A 21,135-nucleotide genomic window follows, 5' to 3' on the forward strand; every position below is an offset into this window, starting at 1 on the left:
GGAAACCTTTGATACCCAAACTCCCCGGTCGCCTGCCTCTGTAGCCCGGCCGATTAATGGTGTTCATCCCGCTCGTGACACATATGAGTACATTATGTTTCTTCAGATTCTTGTGATCTCCACCCTCGCCCTCTCATATACCATGTGTCCCAACATGCCCCCGGCCTGTTCAGTCCCAGACGTCGAGGGCGGGTAGAGCGTCATGCGTGCGTACGTCCCAGGACCCCTCCGCTTCGACAGATAGCCGGGATTAATGATGAGCACACTTTCAACAACCTGCACAATGCGATGGATTAGTCTATGGAGTCTGAAAAGTGTTTGGAATACTGCATTAGATGGAATGCATACCTTTGCAAATGGGGGCAAGATGCTGGGCATGATCAGCACGTCCGGCCGGACATTGACCATTTCTCCTAGCTTCAGGTAGCTCAGATCGAGCATGGCACCCGTCGCCACGCCCTCGGGCGTGCCTGTCTTGGGCAGCTTCTGCCTGTCTGTGGGCGGGAACAAGGGGAAGTAATGCCTCTGCTCGATCAGATAGCGGCTGAGCCGCTCAAAGATGTTGGGAGACATGATCTTGCCACCAACGAGCTCCTCGGCCCGCAGCTCGTAGAGAACATCCTGCGACGATATGCCAAGGAGCATCTCGTTCATCGACAAGGTCATTGGGTTGCCGATGATCTTGGCGGCCTTTGGCAGCCCGAGCTCTTTCTTCGAGAAGGCGTCTTGCGGCCATGAGACGTGCTTATCAATGATGTCACGTACAGAAGGGACAAGAAGGATGGTCATGGAAGGGTTGGCAGCAGCGAGGCGGTTGATGGCTGGAGAGAACATGTACTTGAATACGGTCGACATGGTTGCCGTATCTGGCTCCACCACGGCGTCGTCAGGCAGATCAAAGTCGCCCGTGGCGATGAGCGGGTGGTCCACGTCAATAAACGGGCCAGTCAGAACCAAGGCGTCGGCATAAGTGTCAGCTGCATGATCACAGAGAGCGTGCAGCGGTTCGAAGTCCAGGTTGTCGTCGGCCGTGTAGGGGCCTGCTGCGAAGATGACGTTGAGGGGCATCGGATCAGAGTCAGAGTCCATCGCATCGGGGTCACCTCTGAGCCTTTCGCGGTGCATCTCGAGGGTTGCGGGGGTTGAGGCTGCGTTGGGCAGGAGCGGCACCTCCAGGATCTCGGTAACGTTGAACGAATGCCCTGAAGCATTGGTCCCGCGAAGGGCGACAATCTGGCCTGGGAAGAGCTGAAAGCCTCGCAGCTTGTTAAGATCGAGGGGCACTCGCAGTCCACTGCCCATCCTCCTTGATGTCTCCAAGACCACGGATGCAGCGTTCAACTTGCCCTCCGGCGAGTCTGATGCAATTCGGCCGACAGCAACTACCTCGGACGTGCTCTGGCTCGCTGCACTACCGAAAGCCGAGTCGTCCAATTTGTGATGCTCCATAACCAGATTCTGAAACTCGTCTATCCTGTCGTCGAGGATCTCTGAGGTTTCGGACAACTTCATGGCGAGAGGTTTGTATGCGAGTTTCTTTTGGTCGGAAGCAGCAGTGAGCTTGATCCGTGACTCGCCAAATGGTGCAATGGGCGGCTCAGCAGGGGGTAGAGTATCGTTCAAGACTTCAATAACTTCGCCGGCGTTCTTGCGGTCAACAAACGAGGATGGGCTATATTTTGGTTAGTCGGGAAAACACGGACACGCAGGCGAGATGGACTCACGGGATGGCACCCATGTTATTCATCTGTTCCTCCAGTTTTATAGCAGGGGAGCTTTTGTAGTCCGGAGAGCTGCTGGCAATACCATTCTTCACACGAGAAATCGACGGCGAGTCCAACTGCCTCTTTCTGGCGGAGCCTGCCTTGCTGAGTTTGCCAGTTCCAGGTGTATTCGGCACCAGGCCATCAATCCTAGGGCATAATATGAGCATTCGTGACACCCGTGAGGTCATTTCTTGGTATCACTACTTACATGCCAAAGACATCGCCGCCTTTGACGGCCGTCCGCGGCGTCGCGCCAGCCCGCTTCTCGGTTTTGATGTGTGCTTGTGTCCGGTTGTTCCTCTCGAGTGCATCCAGAAGATCCTGCTTGAAGGCCTGGAGTCTCTCCATGGACGGCCGCATCTCCTCCGAGTCCATCTTTATGCAGTAGGACTCCCACTTGAAGAACAAGTCTTGGACCGTCAATTCGTGCGTGCGCATTATGGACTGCAGCGCCACGACGACATCGGGCTCCAGCTCTTTGCCGCCGCCGGCGAAGCGCTCGTTGAGTTCGGCCGTTTCCGCCATTCTGCTGACTTGATAGACCGATGCAACCTTCGATACCAAGACAGAGTTCGCAGAGTAGCAGAGTGCCTTTGCAACCGGCACTGAAAAGGTGTCTACGGGCTTGTGTGTAAAGTCTGATACCAGATATCGTGAATTGGCGGGGAGACGCGACTTGACGCGTTAAGTGGTAGTCCACTTCTCACTGGCCCCGCTGCTTAATTGATTTCTCTGACTGGCGCTTGCTTGAGCACACTTCCATCCAGTCCATTCGTCAATGACGCGGAACCAACCGTTTCTACGTAAGGTACCGACGAAAAGAACAACCCCCTGTCGCACCCCTATGGTCGCCCAGAAATTTAGTGCACTCCATCGTCAGCGTGTGCCAATGCGACGGCCCGCCCAGCCTGTTGCGATAAGACGCTATCGCTGCTCATCTTCAACAAATTTCCGGGGGACAACTTTTGTTGATTTCTCTTCTCCTTTTCATCAAGTGCAACTCTTAAAGCTGTAGCAGTACATTGCGGACGGTGACCTGCTGTTGACTGATACCACTGCCATTGAGACATCTTCCCTCGAGGGCCGAATCGAAGCGAATCTCAGAACTCTTACAACTCTTGGCCAGAGCTGGTGCCTCTCTAGTTGTTACATCCCGTCCCAGCCGGATAGAGAGTTGAGAACTCCACACAGCAACTAACGGTTGACAACGACACACGCGAGCCCTTGCCAAACGTCGACTTCGGTCGGGAAGACACAATGGCAACTGCTGTGGCTGCTGCTCAGGGCAGCACCGACATTGTGCAGGAGAAGGCTACAGGACCTCTCAAGACTCCTATCGCCGCCCCAACGGCGAGCAGCAAGCCGGAGCCGCGGGTTCCTCTGACCGTTGACGAGAAGGAGAAGTACGAGTGGCTGCTTGAGCAGGTCAAAGGATGGACAGAGATCAAGTCTGACAAGGGCAAATCTGGCCCTCTGACGGACAGTGAGCGGATGTGGTTGACCAAGGAATGTTTGCTGAGGTATCTAAGAGCTACCAAGTGGCACCAGAAGGAGTCTCTGAAGCGACTGCATGATACGGTTCAATGGAGGAGAGAGTACGGCGTCGAGGAGCTGACCGCCGAACACATCTCTCCCGAGAACGAGACTGGCAAGCAGATCCTCCTCGGGTTTGATAAGGAGGGACGCCCGTGCCATTATTTGAACCCGGGACGACAAAACACCGACCCCACGCCACGACAGGTGCAGCATCTGGTGTTTATGGTGGAGCGCGTTATCGACCTCATGCCTGCCGGACAAGAGATGCTGGCGCTGCTCATTAACTTCAAAACGAGCAAGTCCCGCTCAAACACCGCCCCGGGCATTAGCACCGGCCGCGAGGTCCTACACATCCTCCAGACACACTACCCCGAGCGGCTGGGCCGGGCCCTCATTATCAACGGTATGTGAACTGTGTTTGTTTTGGTAGCCTCTCAAGTTGCTGACGAACGAATAGTTCCCTGGGTCGTCTGGGGCTTCTTCAAGCTCATCACTCCTTTCATCGACCCCCACACCCGAGAGAAGCTCAAGTTCAACGAGGACATGACGCAGTACGTGCCCAGCGAGCAGCTCTGGACCGAGTTCCAAGGCAAGCTCGAGTTCGAGTATGACCACGACGTCTACTGGCCGGCTCTGCAGAAGCTGGCCAAGGAGCGTCGAGAGGCAAGGACCCAGCGCTGGATTGAAGGTGGAAAGCAGATTGGAGAATCCGAGGACTATCTGGCTGGTTCTCTCGAACACGGGGTGGCCGGGCCCCCGAAGACCGAGGCTGCTGTTGCCATTGAGACCCCCAAGGCTGAGGAGAATGCAGCCGATGCTAAAGTCGAGGACCTGAAAGTGGACGAGCTGAAGATCACTGAAGAAGCCAAGGAGGCTGCTTCATGAGGCTTTCTCAGGCGGGCGAGATCTACGAGAAGCGTGCGAGCAATTTAGAGTTGAAATTGGCTTAGATTTAAAAGCGGATGTGTACGACTTGTAATATTAATCATTTTTAATTCGTTACAGTACTTGTGATAATCTTTTTGTGTCTTGAGCTGTGGGCTTTCGTTGACATTTGAGAACTATCCACGACATGGGATTGTACAAGTACGTGTAGTGGATGCCCTGGGCCGCCAGTACGGACCCACGCCAGCGTACCGTCGACTCGAACATCCAAGCTCCGCTCAGCAGCTCGACTCCTTCACAAACTTGCGACATCACAGCTTCTGGCCGCAAAAACCAGGAGCAATACCCACACAGAATGGCGAGCATACCAACTGGCAAGACGCCAGTCAAGGATCAGCCGGGTCTGCGATACCCCTCGAATGGCAAGACCATCTACCACCGCCCGCTGAACCGCACGCGCACCAGCGAGCTCAGCCAGGCCAGCTTCGCCTACCTCTTCTCCGAGATGATCAGCTATGCGCAACGACAAGTGCGGGACATTCAGGATCTAGAAAAGAAGTGCGCGATATCCCTCCCCGCTCCCTAAACCGCCCCGGGTCTCTCTCTCTCTCTCTCTCTCTCTCTCTCTCTCTCTCTCTCTCCCTCTCTCTCTCTCCTCCAGTGCCAAGCAGCCCAGGTTTCATTTGCTAACCTCACAACTGCCTTCCTCCCCGTCTCACAGGCTCAACCTCCAGGGCCACCCCATCGGCCTCAAGCTCCTCGACCTGCTGCTCTACCGCGAGCCGGCGCGCACGCAGACGCGCCCGCTGACCGTCATCACGCTGCTGCACTTCATCAAGATCAACGTCTGGCAGCACCTCTTCGGGCGGCAGGCCGACCGCCTCGAGCGCAGCAGCAACCCGGACACGCCCGACGAGTACATGATCATCGACAACGAGCCCCTCGTCAACCAGTACGTCAGCGTGCCGCGCGAGATGAGCCAGCTCAACTGCGCCGCCTTCGTCGCGGGCGTCGTCGAGGGCGTGTGCGACGGCGCCGGGTTCCCCGCCCGCGTCACGGCGCACAGCGTCGGCAAGGCGGCCGAGGAGGGCGAGATGTGGCCCGGCAAGACGGTCTTCCTGGTCAAGTTTGAGGCCCTGGTGCTGGAGAGGGAGAGCTACATGGGCAAGACGTGATCGTTTTGACTTGAAAAGAGAAAGGGAGGGGTGGTGAGGTTTTGGTGCTGGCAAAAATAAGGCCGAGGTATCTTGGACAGCGAAGCTGGCGGTGCTGTCGCTACTTGCATGGCAATGGCGTTTTCGGAGTTCATATTTCACGGGCTGTGGGCTTTTTGGCTCAGCCTTTATTTACGAAAGAATTTGGCGCTGTTTGTTCATTCTGATTCTGGTTTGCTCGATCTAATGCACACAAGACAATCATGGACTCGTGTGAACGTTAACCTGGTGGTATCATGCTCCCCCGTTGTTGCCTCTAAGATGCCCTCGGCATCGCAAAACGCCAATTACACTGTGTGCCGCTCCATGCCCACAGGCTTAAGTCCTATGAACCATGCCACCTTTGAAATTCGTCGTTGACAGCATAACAACCCCACGCGGCAATCACCTGGGCAGTCCCTTGTACGGCGCCGCCTTGGCCTTGCCGTTGCCCTCCGTCGGGCCCTTGCGCATCAGCTCGCCGAGCCCGAGGTCCTTCCACGCGGGCTCCTTGGTCCTTTGCGTCGCCTTCTGGATGCCGAACGCGGCGTGCTGGTCCGGGACCACGTCGTCCTCGTCCTCGGGGTTGATGGGCTGGTGCTGCGGCGGCACGTAGATCTCGTCGTCGGGCAGGCGGTCCTTGCAAAAGTCCTCGAAGAGGTCGGCGTCGCGGGGCCGCTGCATGTGCACGTACGTGTAGCACCCGTCCTTGTTCTGTGAGTGCAAGCAAGTGTGGGTGGTCAGCGATGGGTGACCTTGTGGTTGCGGCTGAGGGGGGGGAGGGTGCCTGTACCATCTTGGCGGGATCTTCCGATGGTTGTTACGCCTTCAAGACACGTGCATCTGAGATGTCCTCGCTGGGCCAAAGAGATTTGGATCTGGCGCAGGTCGAATGGCCAGCCTGCTGCGCTGCGAGAGGTGATGTTAAGAAGGGAGGGAGGTGTGTTGCTGTCTTATCTTATCGTCACAACAATCACGGCGTTGCTCTTCACGCAAGTGGATCCTGCACTAACACGGCTGCGTCTGCTTCCACCTCGACTCCTCGTCCCCGCGGAAACATGATATTTGTCCAGCTCTGGCAATTCATCTCTTTTGCTGCAGTATGCATGGGCTTCGACATACAGGTAGTAAGCACTCGAGTAAATCTAGAGCCTTCAAACATGGGTGTGGCATATGTATCCACGGGCAGGCCTCCTCAAGACACTCCTCACGCTTCCTTCTTTTCCTTTTTTACAAACGATGATTGGGCTTTTCTCCACGGCCGTTTAGTTCATATAGAAGGAAATAAAATAGTGAATGTCCCAGGTCGACACCCGTGTTATTAGTTGCTAGCCACGTCCAAAATTAGCATATACCGCGCTCAGGGTTGGAGTCCTTCGCCAGAAACACCTCCCCCCCCCCCCCGAAACGAGATATCGCTACCAACTTAATGTAAAGCGCTGCCGCTTTGAAAACATCTTGAAGACCTGTAATTTCTTGGAGTCTGGCCCTCACAGTGTGTGCTAAAGGTGGCGCGAAGAGAATGCTTCAGTTAAAGCTACCACGGGCCTGCCAGTGTTGTTCCAGCCTCCATCGTGGATAAGTCTCGCAAATCTGAGATTCTTCTCACTTTCGCGTCCCAGCCCTGTCTCCAGACATCGTATAGACTACTAAGACCCCCTCAATCTCTGATTTGGTGCTCGGCGAGGCGCCAATCCCTTTCTACAACAACACCCCCGTTCGGGACTGTCTCCTTTCCTCTTTACCAACTGCACGCTTCTCTCTTCCAAAGATCTCCCCCGCTTGGCCTTAACGCTTCTACACTCAATAAATAAAGAATTATTGAATCTTCTTCTCTCGACTCTTCAGAGCTCCCAAAACGGGGATACAAGAAGCAGAGATGCACTCGCCCAGCGCCTCGGCTGCCAAACCTCACGGCACAATGGAGCCATACCGGAGCTACACTGAGCACGCAGTGACCACCAGTTCACGGGGCGAGCTCAGCAGCGAGGCCGTCGCTGCGATTGTTTTCGTCTCGTTCTACTTCGCCTTCTTCATCTTCCTCATGCAGCACGCCCGCTTCTTTGCACGCGTCCGCCGAGGACTGGTTGCTGCAGAGGCCCGCCGACGGGTGCAAAACAGCAGCGTCGCCGTCTGCGTCATGATCTTTCTTGCCCATGTCCTGAGGGCCGTCCTCATCATCCCCTTTGACCTGTTCTACAGCGTCACCTGGAACACCTGTCTTGTCTGTAGCTGCGGCGAGCTCGATCTGGACAACTGGGTCGGTCTCCCGGTCCAGGGCATCACCGACCTCACCTACTACGATTCCCCTGGCGTTGGTGTCTATTGGTGGGACCTCAACTCGGACCTCCAGGGGGAGGGACACACGGCTCCGCCGCCAACATATCGGCCATGGGTTCCAGGACACACTCGTGCACTGGATCTCGAGGCACAGCGGGCCGAGGACAATACTCGCTCTGATGGAACTCGCTCACCACCTCCTCCATATGACAGCCTCGCGCCATTCAACGAGGCCCCGCCAGCATACCACAGCATCTTCACTCCGGCAGTTGCCACAAGGGGTTGATCACTAGGGGGCTTCTACAAATCGATGCACTATGGTTCTGTGGGCAGGAGGTCCAAAAGAGTTTTGAATTATTGGAAGAGAATTGCCAGTTACCGAAAAAGCAAGGAAAGAATCGAACAGTCCATGGTTTCAACATGCGCGCGCCGGTCTGGACAGGCTTCGTCTTTTAACAGTCTAGACACAACAACAGCGTCTAGACCGCGTTGTCCCCGGTGTGAGCGCCGGCAGGCTTCGCCGACTTGCGGGTCTGGGGCTTGAGGCAGTGGTACATGGTGACGCTGAAGGCGAGCAAGCCACCGAGACTCAAAGCCAAGATAGCCGCGTCGGTCTCAGTCATGGTTGCGATCTGGGTATACCCTTCTTTGCTTTCTTGTTGAGATCTGTGTGGTTACCGTTGCAGTTTGATGATTCTTGATCTGCAAGAAGGAGAAGAAGGGGCTGTTTTCCCGGACTTTGGCCTTTTGGTGGTCTCTCTGATTCCGAAGAGTCTGGTGAGGGACACTGGACCTGCTTAAATATTGATGGTTTTTTAATTTGCCTGGGCAAACAGCACGGGCACAATCGCATTGTCGAGGGCAACTTGTTCGCCCAGTTACCAGCTTAGCTAAATTAATACAAAGAGAACTTTGATAGTGTCCACATGGTCCTTTGTAATGGAGTTGACCCGTATTGTAACAACAGCTTGTTCCTTTGTTGAAGATCCGTTGACAAAGAAAGTCTTGCTCTGCGCGTGGTTCGTGAACAAGGTGATTGGGACATGTAATGACATTATTGCAACCCGCTCCGTTGGTCAACCCGGCAAGTGATGGTCAGAGTAGTTGACAGACTGCTCACAAAAGTACTTGACTATCCATCAAGTCCATTCGGTTTTAGGTTGCGGGATAGCCCTTCCGAGTTCCAGGGCAAGGATATGACAAGGGTATTGATTGTTAAGATTGAGGTAGCTCCTGTTGAACCTCCCGTCAACTATTCAGACGCCCACTTGCCCGGCTACCGGAACTACCCGCCCAGCTGTGGAAATATGTGGTTCGTTCTCTCAGGAACTTGAAACGCGGATGGAGCTCTTGCCAGCTTTATTCCTCTAGCTGCGATCTCCCTGTTTTCTACTTGTCGGCTGTATTAAGTTTCTGATGAGAAGTTCACACGGCTGGAACAAGGACTGGTTGACAATCAAGCGTATATCGGACCACGAAATGTGTAGTGTATTGTATAGTCCGGAAAGTGGCCCGAGGGAAACAGATTTCTCGCTCCAAGTGTGGTTCCAAAGTGAACTTGTCAAGCACCACAATTTGTTTTTGGCTTCCCAGCCTCTGTCTGCTTAGGTCGCATTGAGAATGTCGGCCTTGGATTATGCCATGCCTGCTCGAATGTGGCGTTTCATCCTCTCCTTACTGGAACTTTTAATTACAGGCAAGGCCGCCACAGTCTCGGGAACATATGGTAAAGAAGCCGGATCGCCATCCCGGATTCCGAAGGGTTCATTGGACATGCCAGACTGAGGATACGAAAACTGGAGACTGTGAGACAATGCTTGTTCATCTATCTCTCTTGATCTTCTCTCCCTTAACTCAAAAAATCTCGGCCCTCCTGCGCGATGCAATACTAAATAGAGCTCTATACCCGGGACTCCAGAGTGCATTTCCAACACCTACTCCCTACAACCCCCCTCCCCTCAAATTACACACATTAAACCCCTAGGTCCACTACTCAGTAACGCTGACCCCTCCGCTCGCCTCCTCCTGCGCCACCGCCGCGCCGCCGCCCGCGCCCTCGAGGATCTTCTTCTGCTCGTCCCCGATCTGCACCCTCCGCCGGGCGTCGACGTACATCATCATCTCGTTGTACGTGTGGGGCAGCACCTTGATGTCCCTGGGCACGAGGAAGGTGTAGTTGAACTGGCCCGTCGGCCGCGCGTTGCCGTGCTCGACGTCGCGCACCTTGCTGTCGACGCGCACGTGCACCCGCGTCATGGGCCGCTCCGGGTCCGCCTGTGCGGGCTGGCTGCCGTCGTCCTCGAGCAGGGGCGGGTCCGTGTAGGCGACGGTGGCGTTGAGGTACAGCACGCTGCCGACGGGCACGGGGCTCTCAAAGGTGCAGGGGTCGGCGCTGACGAAGACGGGCCGGGCGTGGGCGAAGCTGGCGGCGCAGCAGAAGGCGAGCTCAAAGGTCAGCTTCAGGTGGTAGCCGCCAAAGACCATGAACTGGTGGCGGTTGCGCACGGTGGGCTGGGCGATGGTCGAGGTGGCGAGCTTGGTGTGGGCCATGGGCACGACGTTGCGCGGCTGGCGCAGGGGCCGGTTCGGGTCGTGGTACTCGAGCTGCTTGAGCCAGATGCGGTGGATCAGGGCCGACTCGGCGTCGTTGGGCTCGACCTCGAGCAGCGACGTCTTGCGCTTCTCCTTCTTGCGCAGGGCCTTGGCCTCGCCGGCGCGGAAGACGGCCTCCTCCTCGGGCGTCTCGCAGAGCAGCGCCGGCACGTTGGTCGGCTTCTTGGTCAGCGGGTCGAGGGCCACCATGGTGAAGGTGCAGGTCAGCAGCACGTCCTCCGGCCGGCTCGGCTCGTTCTCGCCCCTCGCCCTGGCCACCTTGCAGGTGATCTCCATGCTGCTGCGGCCCGTGGCATACGTGACCTGGCCGCTGTACTCGAGATCGCAGATCTCGGTGAGCGGGTGGGCGATGGTGATACGGTCGACGGCGGCAGTCACAGTCGTCACGCCCGGGCCGGTGTGCTTGTAGACAATGATACCGGCCAGAGCGTCTAGGTCCATGAACAAGGTTCCCAGGCTTCAAGGGGCTCCAATGTCAGCAAGATTGCGATGACAACTGCTGATAGCTGACTATACAAAAAAGCAAAACTCACCGTATTTGGCCGGTAGCATTGATGTATGTGTCAGAGAGCCACGGGTCTTGGCCCAAGGGAAGAATCTACAGACTTGTCAGTCCATCGTTTTTGATCAACTAAAGTAAAGTTCAGATGACTCACCACACGGTGATAGCTGTCCTTCATCTTCTTCGGAGAGATATCGCGCTCCTGCTGTTGCGGCTCCGCAAAGTTCGGCACTTGTCCCTCCTGCTTGAGCTTGAAGGCCTCAATCCAAGGCATGGGAAGTCTCTCGTCGCTCAAGCCGCGGAATACGCCGTGTGTGCCTCGGCGGAGGGGCGTCCCGGTCCGGAACGACCGCGCCGCGACGTATGGAAGCAGATCCGGCGACGGCTTGCATCGGCGAGTCACGCTACGCGCAGCGCGTAATGAGGCGTGCTGCAGGGTCATGGTTGCAGTGTGCGTCTGCAGATGAATCCTCGGGGAGGGGGTATGTTGAAAACTTGAAGGGGTGGGATTGAATACTAGACCGTGGCTCTATAGAAAAAGTTCTCGGCATCCGTCCGAGGTTGGATCGGGAACTGGCTCGGGATGGGGCGCGACTTGACGGAAGACCACGGAGAAGCCCGCCCACTTTTACGCTATCTTTTGCCCCACTCGAGACGACGACCATTCTTCGAGTATACACTTTCTCCGCCCTATTACGTACATGAAGGTATTCTGCAGAGCTCTTGTTACATACATAATGGTCTTACTGAGGCTATCGTGGAAACGCAGTATGCTCACTTGATAGATGTACTTTTCAAATGGCAAGGACACCAAAATCCATCACCCCCCCCCTCGCGTTTATAGAAATTGAACCGTCGATGATAATATGGATGCCTCTGTCTTAGTGTCTCTGGAGCACAGACATTGCGTTTGTTATCGTGTCTCTTTGCATTGATTTTAGACAGCAGATAAATTGGCCCTCATCTGACAGAGGTTGACCCAAGAGTTGAAGTATGTGATCGAATACAAGTGAAAGACAGCCAGCCTTGTTGGAGCCATCAATGTACATACTCCATATAACTCAAAATCTCTTTGTCTTACAGTAGTATAGGTACAGTGACAATGACAAGTGAACAAAGGAAAGCTTTGATGTGCTTGCTGTCCCATGCATGCCATTGTTGTACAGTCTGTTTGTACAATAAAGGTGCAGAACCCGTATTAAAGAGGACAATCCTGTCTTCTCAAGCCCCCAACCCTCACCTATTCATCTATTTGCTCTTCATTCTTAACATCCCCCTCTGGCAGCCTCTTCGCGGAAGCAAACACACAGACACACATCCATCGTAACTGCCAGAGACCCGGCACTGTGACCATGTCACCCCGACCAGTGACCGACACCCCTTCTTCCGCCCCTTCCGCCTCCGCGTCCCCCTCCCCAAACGACCATGCGCCGGCCTCCGCCGCCATGGAGAAGTGGCTGCCAGCCTACGTAGTCATCCTCGTCCTCTTCGCCCTGTCCCTGCTCTGCTCCGTCGTGCTCATCATCTTCCTCTTCCGCAAGCACCGCCCCTCCTCCGACAGCGCCGCCCGCCCTCCCCGCCGCTCCGGCGGCGTCGTCACAGCGCCCTACGGCCCGCCGCAGTACATGCGACACGGCGGCAACGAGCCCTTCGAGCTGCAAGCCCTGAGAGGAGGAGCGCAGGACCGCCCCGCGAACGCCACCCACGATGACACCTCGACCGGCAGCAGCAGCAGCAGGCCCGGAGGGAACGAGACAGACGGCAACAAACAACGGCCCACCCCCGCGAGCGGCGGTGTGCAGACGCCGCCGCCGCCGCGGCGCTCGCTCCCGGCGACGGGCTACAACTGCCACCGGCACCCGGCGCGGCCGAGCCTGCATGAGATCCTGAGCCGCCCGTCCGACGACCAGGACGACCACGGCCGGCGCAGGTACCCGCCCGGCGTGAACCCGTACACCATGGAGATCACGCGACGCGCCCCCTCTCCCTCTTCTCCCCGCGCCTCTTGTCGGTCCTCCTCCGATGCCGCCGCCGCGTTGCTGGCCGAGGGCGGAGGAGTCGCCGGGGTCAACAAGCCCGCTCCTCCTGCTGTCGCTGCTGCTGCTGCTGCTGCTACTTTTGTGCCCCCGTCGCCGGCCGTCACGGATTGCTGCTGGAAGGACGGCGAGGAGCAGGATGCGAAGCCGTCGCGCGGGACGAGGCGAAAGGGAGGGTGGATCAGCCGCAGGCGGAGCAGCATGCGCAGGCTCGGGGGCGAGAGCACCAGGGAGCGGGTGCGCAAGTTTGTAAAGGGAGAGTACACGAGATCTCATCAGAGGGGATCCAAGGTAGAAAGGGGAGAGCAAACAAGCAAACAGATCATAATAGCGTAAAACAAAGTGGCTGCATTGTCACAACATCAGATTGGGACGGATATATGTCGTGCTTTGTTCATAATTCTCTAGATCGGCGGCGTTCTGTCCGCTAGCATCAACATAAAAAAAAAGAGAAACACCATGCTCCCTCACTTCGTCCGGGCCATGGCCTTTTCGGCGAATACTGACGACAACACTGCCCCTGCCATACTCTCGGTGACTTGTCTTTGTGTGTGAGACGAGAATACTTCGTTCCTCGCCTCCTTTGGAATGAAGGAGTCTGATGCTCATTGCCGTCCCACGGATCGGCTCAAGGTTATAGAAATGACTCCCGACGCCAGCTTTCATGTCTAAAGCAGTAATGGATAAAAAAGAACGCCGAATGGGGGCCCCGTCGCCGCGAGGCTCGCCATTATGTCGCAGTAAAAAAGTATATGTGGGCAAGTATATACAGAGAATCGAACGTGAAACGTCGAGTGGGTATCGAATGCAGCTTTTTGGGTTGACCAAGGCCTGGGTCTAATCCGTTGGGCGTGAAATCAAATGTACGCTGTCCGTCGAATTCAAGGCGGGGCCGCCTTACTGTCGGCTGTAGCTGATGCCATTTCGGGTTTGGTGTCCGTGGGTTTGTATGGTGGTAGGTGGTTTGGGTGGAAGTCTCCACGTAGAAAAGGTTGAGGGAGGTAGGCCAGCGGGCGACACGGCTCACTGGTAGTCCTTAGAGTGCCAGATGCCGGCGCCCAGAGGCTTGCTGATGCCGAGGCCAACCGCGACGGCAATGCCTACAATGAGGACCACGATGAGGATCTTGACGATAATCCTGTTCCGCCTGCTCAGCTGGGACAAGCAGCCAAAGGCGCGCTTCTTCTTGGCGGCCTTGGCCCTCTGCTTCCAGTGGTCTCTGCCAGGCCAGACCTCGCAGTCGCCGCCCCTCGACTTGCGCAGTTCGCACTTTGTCGAGGACGGGGTGATGCAAGCTTCGACGTCGGTATCGAAGGGGTTCAGGCGGTTCGACGACGGGGACGAGACGTCCGATGCGCGCGCAGGGACCTCATGACTAGTGGTGTTGCCCTTCTTCTCATCGGCGAGGGTAGGTGTTTGGGAGCTGATCGACTCGCGCGAGGGCTTCTCGGAGACGCCGTGGGGGGTCTTGACGTGAAGCGGCTGAGGGACAGCGGGCTCTTGGGGGTTGGGGGAAGACATTCTGAAGAGATAGCGGGATGCCTGGTGCTCCAAGACTTTGCGTAGATCGCGTAAGAATGTTGGAGAATCTCAACCAAAAAAAAAAGAGGTTGAAACGGTCGAGGACTGGGTGGGCTTTGCGCAGCGTAGTATTGTGCGCCGACAAATAAAAAGGGATTGAGGACAGGATCTGGGTTCGAAGAGTTAGCCAAGAGAAGGAGCATGAAGACGACTGTCTCGTCTGCAAAGGATAGGGCATATCAAGAAGGTTGGTGCGTCACTGGGACCCGAAACAGCGAGTGAAGGGCTCTGCAGGGGCGTTGAACAGGAAAAGCAGTGGCGTATGCCGACCAACGTTACTCACCTGGACTCGCACCGAATGTATGTACAAAACACAAACGGCGATAATCGACAAAAAAAAAGAGAAGGTGAGGCCCTTTGAAAACGAAGGCGAGATCGAAGTGTTGCGTAGGCCGTTTAGGATTTCCGGCGGCAGGCAATGGAGGGCGTTAGGACTGGCCTAGGATCACCGCACTGCGCATGAATGTGTTGATTGAGGGTGCAGGCTGGTTGGCTGCCTCTCCGCTGGTGTCCGACTGGACGCGTTCCCTTTTGCTTTGCCCTTTCGACTTCGAGTCTTGCTTGGCCACAACGCTTCCACTGAGATCACTTCCTGCCTGGGGGACAAGCTGACGAAGGAGTGAACCAGAAGAAGAATGAAGGACTGGCTGACTGACTGACTGACTGACTGATTGACGGGAGAAAGCGAAGAAGCAAAGACGAAGAGCAGCGGCAGCTGCACGGCAAGAAAAGGCGGGAGGAGAGAGCGCACGAGGGAAATGAGAGACGACATGGATGATAAGGGGGTACGTACCTACCTGCCCTGGCAGTGCCTGGGAGCGCGGGTGCGGAGTGCACTGCGCCGTACTCCATACTTTGTTCGTATGTTACATAACTACAGGTAGGTACCTAGCGAGCCTAGGTAGGTAGGTACTGGGTTAGTTAGCTGGGGGCGGGCTGGTTGTGGGCAGATGAGCCAGGGTAGACGCTAATGGGGATCAGGCCAGACCACGCCAGGGCCAGGCCAGTCAGTGGTCAGTGCTGCATGCACATCCATGGATGGATCTTCTTTCCAGTGTTCTAGTTAACTACCCTGCACTGCACGAAGTAAGGGGAGAGAGAGAGAGAGACAGAGAGAGAGCAGAGCAGAGCAGAGCAGAGCAGAGCAGAGCAAGAGGAGCAGCGAGCATGCGAGCGAGCGAGTGAGTGAGTGGACCGAGGAGCCAAGACGCAAAAGAGCATGGGGTCTAGTGCGCGGCGAGAGAGCTTAGCCTGCCATTGGGGTTGGTTCGGTTGCCATTTTGGGGAGCTTCAGAGGCTAAACCGCGGCCGTGATTGGCCTGCAGCGGGCGGAATGGCCAGCAGCGCGACGCCCCAAGCCCTTTAGCCCGGCCCTACTGCGGGCGCGCCGTCCTTTCATGCAACCTCTATCTTGGTGCTGTTCTGTTGGTTCTGTTGGCTCTGTTGGCTCTATTATGCGCAGCGGAAGTCTCTGCTATTTAGCGTTGATCTCTGTGTGCTGTGCGTCGTCTCGCTCCAAGTTCGCGTGGAGACTAGAAGCCTCAACAGAAGTCCAGACAGACCAAGGCAGCTGAACAAGGCTAGACTTGGATATGCTCTACTCCGTACTCTGCTCGAGATAGAGACCCCCGAGCCGGACCCAAAGCTAAGAACTCTGGTATGACGCCAGAAAGGGGTCAATTGCCGACAGTGATGATGATAACATGACCAATATCCACTTGTGGTGATACCAGCCCAGCTCTGTACGGAGTCCCATGTCACGCATGTCTGCATCCTAGTGTACCTACTGTACACAACTTGTCTGGCCATCGACGGAAATGCGCACGACACCATGGGCAGCTAGCAAAGCACAAGCACAGGCTGGACTGCCTGCCTGCCTGGTCGGCGCGGACAGGCATAGCTCACCAGATTAGGCAATTCAGGGCCGCTATGCGACGATAGCAAGGCGTGCCTCCCACCCCTGGCCAATGGCGATACAATTGGAGAAGGGGTCAGGCAAGCTAACGAGCCTGTCGCGAATAAATCAGTCTTGAAATCTCGCTCCCGTTTCGTCGACAAGCAACAGCCAAGAGAAGGGGTCGCCGTGGCGTGCGACTCCGTACACATCTGTCTGTCTGAGGGCTGGGGTTGCCTGCTCCGAGGGAATGGTGCTCCTGCAACCACACCTCATGCAGGACAAGAAGCAGCTGTTGGAGGAGGAGACGGCATTGGCCACTGATGTGCACAGGCTCAACGAGTTCTACAAGTAGCCAGGTTCTGGCCATGATGGATTGGGAGAAGAGAACAGGCTCGCCACGACATAGTTCCACGTCCCTGGCTAGTGCTAATGCAGGTCCCCCGCGACGCAAGCAAACCCACCAAGCCTCCATCGCCTCCATCCGCCCATCTATCGCCCCAGCCGCGCTGGCATACCTTGAATGAATGAGGGGTTCGTTCGTCGAGAGAAGCGAGATCACTGCGCGGCCCCAGAATGCGGACGGAGTAGCTCGTCCAGATTCGCACCAGTAGACGACGGACTGGCTTGACTGGGTTGACGAGCTTTCTCTTGCAAACCGGGCGGCTATCGGCATGGGGATTCGGGACTCTACGAAGCAGTTACTTCTCGCTGCTGCCCCAATGCCAGTCCGTGCCGATCTGCCGCTCTCATTCAACATCCATGCGGGCAAGAAGGGCAAATCCAGACAGATACTCTCTCTCTCTCTCTCTCTCACACCGCTTTGTGTATCCGTTGAGAGATTGCGCCCTGAGACACAATACTGGAGCTTACGGAGTATGACAGAACACTGGGCCCAAGTCGAGAGATCGCTCCCAAGGTCTACATTCCCGCGTGTCTGTGTTTCTCTCTGAAAACTCGTATCGTCGGATAATGAGTCCCAAAGGGATTGGTTGTCTGATTGTGAGGAAATCCGCCCCCCCAATTGCGCGTCCTGAGACCCCGGCGCCTAAAATAGAGATGGTGCGCCAATAACTGGGAAACTCGCAATTTCACATGTGCACACATCCCCCAGCCTCCTTAGCTAATCTCGCAGGGCCGCACACACATAACGCAAAGCCCATCCTTGATGTCATTGGCAGCATGGGGGATTTCCAAGTTCTCATGACCAGGAAATCTCCTTCTGCCACAGGCCTGATGCTTACTCCCACGTGGGTTCAGAGAAGGGGAAAAAAGGGGACGTTTGTCCTTGGCGAACTCGCCCCCCTGGTGTACCTTGGCGGTTGATCGCTTCCACCAAGACTTCTGGGCCTTTAGCTTTTACAAGTCGAGAAAAAGACGGGCTTACCCGAGACCCTGCAACTGCAGCTCGGTGGTTGGATGGCTGACGTTGCAGCTTGTCTGTCTCGCCACGGCTGTTGATCAGTGGTTCCGGACAAGGTCTCTCTCCCCCCTGAACTTTTCCTTTCCTTTTTTGCTTCCCAGTCGAGACTCAATTGACAGCTGACAGCTGAGACCCGCGTGCGTATTTGCAAGACAAGACAGTTGCGGTGAGAGGGACCTGGCGATTTGCCGGGATTGGTCTCCTGTCAGTGCTCTTGGCGTGGTCATGGCTTGGACTCGAGTCGACCAGGTCGAGTCACCACCCCTGGCCGATCCGCTAACAAAGTTATTACGTACGCCCGGGAAGGAACAGTCCATTTCGGCTGTTGGATTTTCTGATCAGGGGGTTTTGTTCTCCATATGAGCCCACGAAAGGTTCAATACGTACATACGAAGGCGTATTAGGTTGGTAATACTCGAAGCAGCCGATCTTGTAATGTAACTTTTCCATCACCACAGCAGACAGATGTGCAGCTAGCTGAGACTTACAACTTCCAGAAACGGTAAGCTTTCAGAAATCTCACAGAGACTCCTACAAGAGTAGAGACCACAACACACATTCACGGAAGCAAACTTGGATATTGGCACCAGGACTCATTTGTATCGTTTGACAAAGTGGAATTATCAATTAAGTAGTCTAATATGCTATGCTAGCAGCCAGAGTAGGGTCTCTATGTCTCCAGGTCCTGCTTCCGTACGCTTGAGTACAAAACAGTGTCGTAGCGAGTGAGCAAGCCGCGAGGCTCGGGCAGTCAGGGCTGGGGGGCGGGGGGGTATAATACACAAAAGAAGCAACATCCTACTACACTTCACGCCCAAGATGCACTCAATTAGCTCTTCTGTCCCTCCGGCACGGAGGCCTTCTCACTCCCATCCGTGCCCGTCGTCTCGGCGGCGGCGATCTCACCGCCCGCCTCCGCCTCCGCCGCCGGCCCGGGACCGGCGCCGACATCCGCCCCGGCAGCGGCCCCCGCCCCTCTCTCCTCGGCGGCCGCCGCCTTCTTGGCCGCGATCTGGTGCTTCTTGACGGTGCGCCACTCGAGCCCCAGCGCGCCGAACAGCACGGCGCACGACAGCGCGAGACCCATGACGAACGTCACGCGCAGCGAGTCGTTGTACGCCTTGACCACGGGCCCCCGGAGCGCGGGGGGCAGGTCGACGATGCTCGTCGCGCCCGCGTGCTGGATGCGGCCCGGGTCGTTGCCGAAGCCGGGGATGCGCGCGACGCGGCGGATGAGCTCGTTGCTCAGGACGTTCTGGCCCGCCGAGACGAAGACGGCGCCGCCGAGGAGCTGCGCGAAGAGCATGAGCGCCGTGCCGACGGGCACGTCGCGCTGCGGCAGCACCGTCTGCGCCGCGAGGTTGGGCGCCTGGAAGGACGAGCCGAGCCCCCAGCCGTAGAGGACCTGGTAGCCGATCCACCTGGCCGCGGGGGTGTCGACGTCGAACGTCGTGATGAGGCCCGCGCCGACGGACATGAGGCACACGCCCCCGATCATGAAGGGCGTGTAGTAGCCGATGCGGGAGACGAGGATGCCCGTCGTGATGGAGGCGACGACCATGGACAGGACCATGGGGAGGAGGTGGATGCCCGAGTCGACGGCCGAGACGCCCTTGATGGCCTGGAACCAGACGGGGACGAAGTAGACTGCGTGGTCCTCGTTAGCGGAGAAGGAACAGCTGAGACTTCCAATCGGCGTTGCTGCAGCAGCAAGGCTAAGGACTCGGTTTTCTCTTTCTACGTACCGAAAATCATCATCTGCGAGCCGATGCAAAAGGAGGAATAGAAGGCGCAGTAGATGCTCCTCTGCTTGAAGATGTGGGGAGGCACGGTGGCGGTCTTGGGGAGGACGATCTGGATCGCGACAAAGGAGATCAGGAGCACGCCCGCCAGGACGAGCAGGGCGATGATGCGAGCGTTTGCCCACTAAAAAAAGACGAATGAAGGTCAGCGCATGAAGGGGGTTTTTGTTTTCTTCTCTTTTCCTTCATCAGAGAGAAGAGAGAAGAGAGGAGAGGAGAGGGAGTACTGCAGACAGACAAGACTCACCGCATAGTTGACGCCGCCCCACTGCAGCGCCAGCAGCAGGCACACGACGCCCGGCACGAAGACGGCGGTGCCCGCGGCGTCGAGCTGCGACAGCTTGGCCCGCGTGGGCTGGCGGGTCGTGTCGCGGTCCGGGATGCGCAGCAGCAGGAAGATGAGGACCATGGCGGCGCCGCCGAACGGCAGGTTGATGTAGAAGCACCAGCGCCAGGTGACGTGCGAGGTGAAGGCGCCGCCGACGAGGGGCCCGATGACGGACGACAGGCCGAAGATGGCGCCGAAGAGGCCCTGGAGCATGGGCCGCTTGTGCAGCGGCACGGCGAAGACGATGCAGACGATCTGTTGTGCGCGGGGGGAGGTTCCAATCCGTCAGTAATTCTCGTTATTTTGTCACCGAAAATCTTGTGAGAGAAGGGATTTCTGGACGACGTTGCATAATGCAAGAGAGAAAAGGTAGGGGGGGAGGCGACTTACACATCCAGAAAAGATACCCGCGGCTCCTATGCCGGCAATGGCACGGCCGACGATGAAGGCCGTGGAGCTGGGCGCCGCGCCGCAGACCGCCGAGCCGATCTCGAAGAGGAGAATGGTGGTGAGGAACACGAACTTGACGCTGTAGAATGTATAGATTTTGCCAAAGAGCAGCTGGAACGCGGCAGACGTGAGCATGTAAGCGCTGCCGTACCAGCCGATGTCCGTGACCGACTGGAACTCGTCGGTGATCCGCGGGATGGCGGTCGAGATGATCAATCGGTCCTAGACAGGCTGTTAGATGTATCCCTTATCTTTTTTTTCCCCGTCGAAACGCCCAGTGCTCATTGCCCAGAGGTCTTCGAAAGGGGAAGGGGGACAGGCGCAAGCGTACCAGAGAGACGAGGAACATGCTGACGAAGACGGATACCAAGAGCAGGACGAGCTTGACGCCTTGAGGATAGTCATCCGGGTTCTCTGTCTCCTCGGCATCCTTCGGGGCTTCTGTGCCTTTCTCGAGCTCTGATGGCTCCGGGCCGGAAGGCGGCACCTCCCCCGGTGCGGCTACCGGGTCCGGGTCGGCGACCTTCTTTTCTCGTTTGAATAACATTTTGGTGGTTCTGAGGCTTCCTTATTGCCCAGATCACAGCCAGACTTCCGAGGGTTTGTCCTGGTCAGATGTCCAGTCGTTCGAGAGTTGGCGACAGTTGAAGGGAGAAGCGTTGATGGTGGCGATGGCGTGTAGTCCGACTAGGCTTGCTGCATGTGCCCGCTGTCAGTTGATTGTTGTTACACGACACTTGAGACTTTGACACTTGAGAATAAAGTACAACATCTGCATGGATCTTGAAAGCCGTCTTCTTGTCCGACGCCCAAGGATGGAGAATGGACGGGCGTGGTATTTATTTA

The 21,135-nt window shown here is 56.6% G+C and overlaps 9 protein-coding genes across 9 annotated transcripts; 4 read left to right on the plus strand and 5 right to left on the minus strand.

Annotated features, from left to right (window-relative positions):
• Positions 1 to 298: 298 nt before the first annotated feature.
• On the minus strand, positions 299 to 2,291 carry E0L32_008146 (uncharacterized protein; the record flags this gene model as incomplete). Its single annotated transcript, XM_031142968.1, has 4 exons — positions 299 to 307; positions 349 to 1,672; positions 1,725 to 1,913; positions 1,975 to 2,291. The coding sequence occupies 4 exons, from the start codon at positions 2,289 to 2,291 to the stop codon at positions 299 to 301; spliced, it is 1,839 nt and encodes a 612-aa protein (XP_030992651.1).
• A 732-nt stretch (positions 2,292 to 3,023) lies between these two features.
• On the plus strand, positions 3,024 to 4,187 carry E0L32_008147 (uncharacterized protein; the record flags this gene model as incomplete). Its single annotated transcript, XM_031142969.1, has 2 exons — positions 3,024 to 3,705; positions 3,760 to 4,187. The coding sequence occupies 2 exons, from the start codon at positions 3,024 to 3,026 to the stop codon at positions 4,185 to 4,187; spliced, it is 1,110 nt and encodes a 369-aa protein (XP_030992652.1).
• Positions 4,188 to 4,542: 355 nt separating this feature from the next.
• Positions 4,543 to 5,362, plus strand: E0L32_008148 (uncharacterized protein; the record flags this gene model as incomplete). The annotated part of the gene is made up of 2 exons (XM_031142970.1): positions 4,543 to 4,745; positions 4,909 to 5,362. 2 exons carry the CDS (start codon positions 4,543 to 4,545, stop codon positions 5,360 to 5,362), a joined length of 657 nt encoding a protein of 218 aa, XP_030992653.1.
• A 423-nt stretch (positions 5,363 to 5,785) lies between these two features.
• Positions 5,786 to 6,176, minus strand: E0L32_008149 (uncharacterized protein; the record flags this gene model as incomplete). Its single annotated transcript, XM_031142971.1, has 2 exons — positions 5,786 to 6,094; positions 6,174 to 6,176. 2 exons carry the CDS (start codon positions 6,174 to 6,176, stop codon positions 5,786 to 5,788), a joined length of 312 nt encoding a protein of 103 aa, XP_030992654.1.
• A 1,125-nt stretch (positions 6,177 to 7,301) lies between these two features.
• E0L32_008150 (uncharacterized protein) lies at positions 7,302 to 7,946 on the plus strand (the record flags this gene model as incomplete). Its single annotated transcript, XM_031142972.1, has 1 exon — positions 7,302 to 7,946. The coding sequence occupies one exon, from the start codon at positions 7,302 to 7,304 to the stop codon at positions 7,944 to 7,946; it is 645 nt and encodes a 214-aa protein (XP_030992655.1).
• A 1,703-nt stretch (positions 7,947 to 9,649) lies between these two features.
• On the minus strand, positions 9,650 to 11,217 carry E0L32_008151 (uncharacterized protein; the record flags this gene model as incomplete). Its single annotated transcript, XM_031142973.1, has 3 exons — positions 9,650 to 10,730; positions 10,807 to 10,871; positions 10,930 to 11,217. 3 exons carry the CDS (start codon positions 11,215 to 11,217, stop codon positions 9,650 to 9,652), a joined length of 1,434 nt encoding a protein of 477 aa, XP_030992656.1.
• A 910-nt stretch (positions 11,218 to 12,127) lies between these two features.
• E0L32_008152 (uncharacterized protein) lies at positions 12,128 to 13,147 on the plus strand (the record flags this gene model as incomplete). The annotated part of the gene is made up of 1 exon (XM_031142974.1): positions 12,128 to 13,147. The coding sequence occupies one exon, from the start codon at positions 12,128 to 12,130 to the stop codon at positions 13,145 to 13,147; it is 1,020 nt and encodes a 339-aa protein (XP_030992657.1).
• A 687-nt stretch (positions 13,148 to 13,834) lies between these two features.
• Positions 13,835 to 14,332, minus strand: E0L32_008153 (uncharacterized protein; the record flags this gene model as incomplete). The annotated part of the gene is made up of 1 exon (XM_031142976.1): positions 13,835 to 14,332. One exon carries the CDS (start codon positions 14,330 to 14,332, stop codon positions 13,835 to 13,837), a length of 498 nt encoding a protein of 165 aa, XP_030992658.1.
• Positions 14,333 to 18,538: 4,206 nt separating this feature from the next.
• Positions 18,539 to 20,836, minus strand: E0L32_008154 (uncharacterized protein; the record flags this gene model as incomplete). The annotated part of the gene is made up of 5 exons (XM_031142977.1): positions 18,539 to 19,410; positions 19,455 to 19,635; positions 19,759 to 20,094; positions 20,230 to 20,511; positions 20,621 to 20,836. 5 exons carry the CDS (start codon positions 20,834 to 20,836, stop codon positions 18,539 to 18,541), a joined length of 1,887 nt encoding a protein of 628 aa, XP_030992659.1.
• Between the last annotated feature and the right edge of the window lie 299 nt (positions 20,837 to 21,135).

This window comes from Thyridium curvatum (assembly GCF_004353045.1).
Source record: "Thyridium curvatum strain D216 chromosome Unknown NODE_52_length_296666_cov_86.205578, whole genome shotgun sequence".
NCBI classification, from domain to species: domain Eukaryota; kingdom Fungi; phylum Ascomycota; class Sordariomycetes; order Thyridiales; family Thyridiaceae; genus Thyridium; species Thyridium curvatum.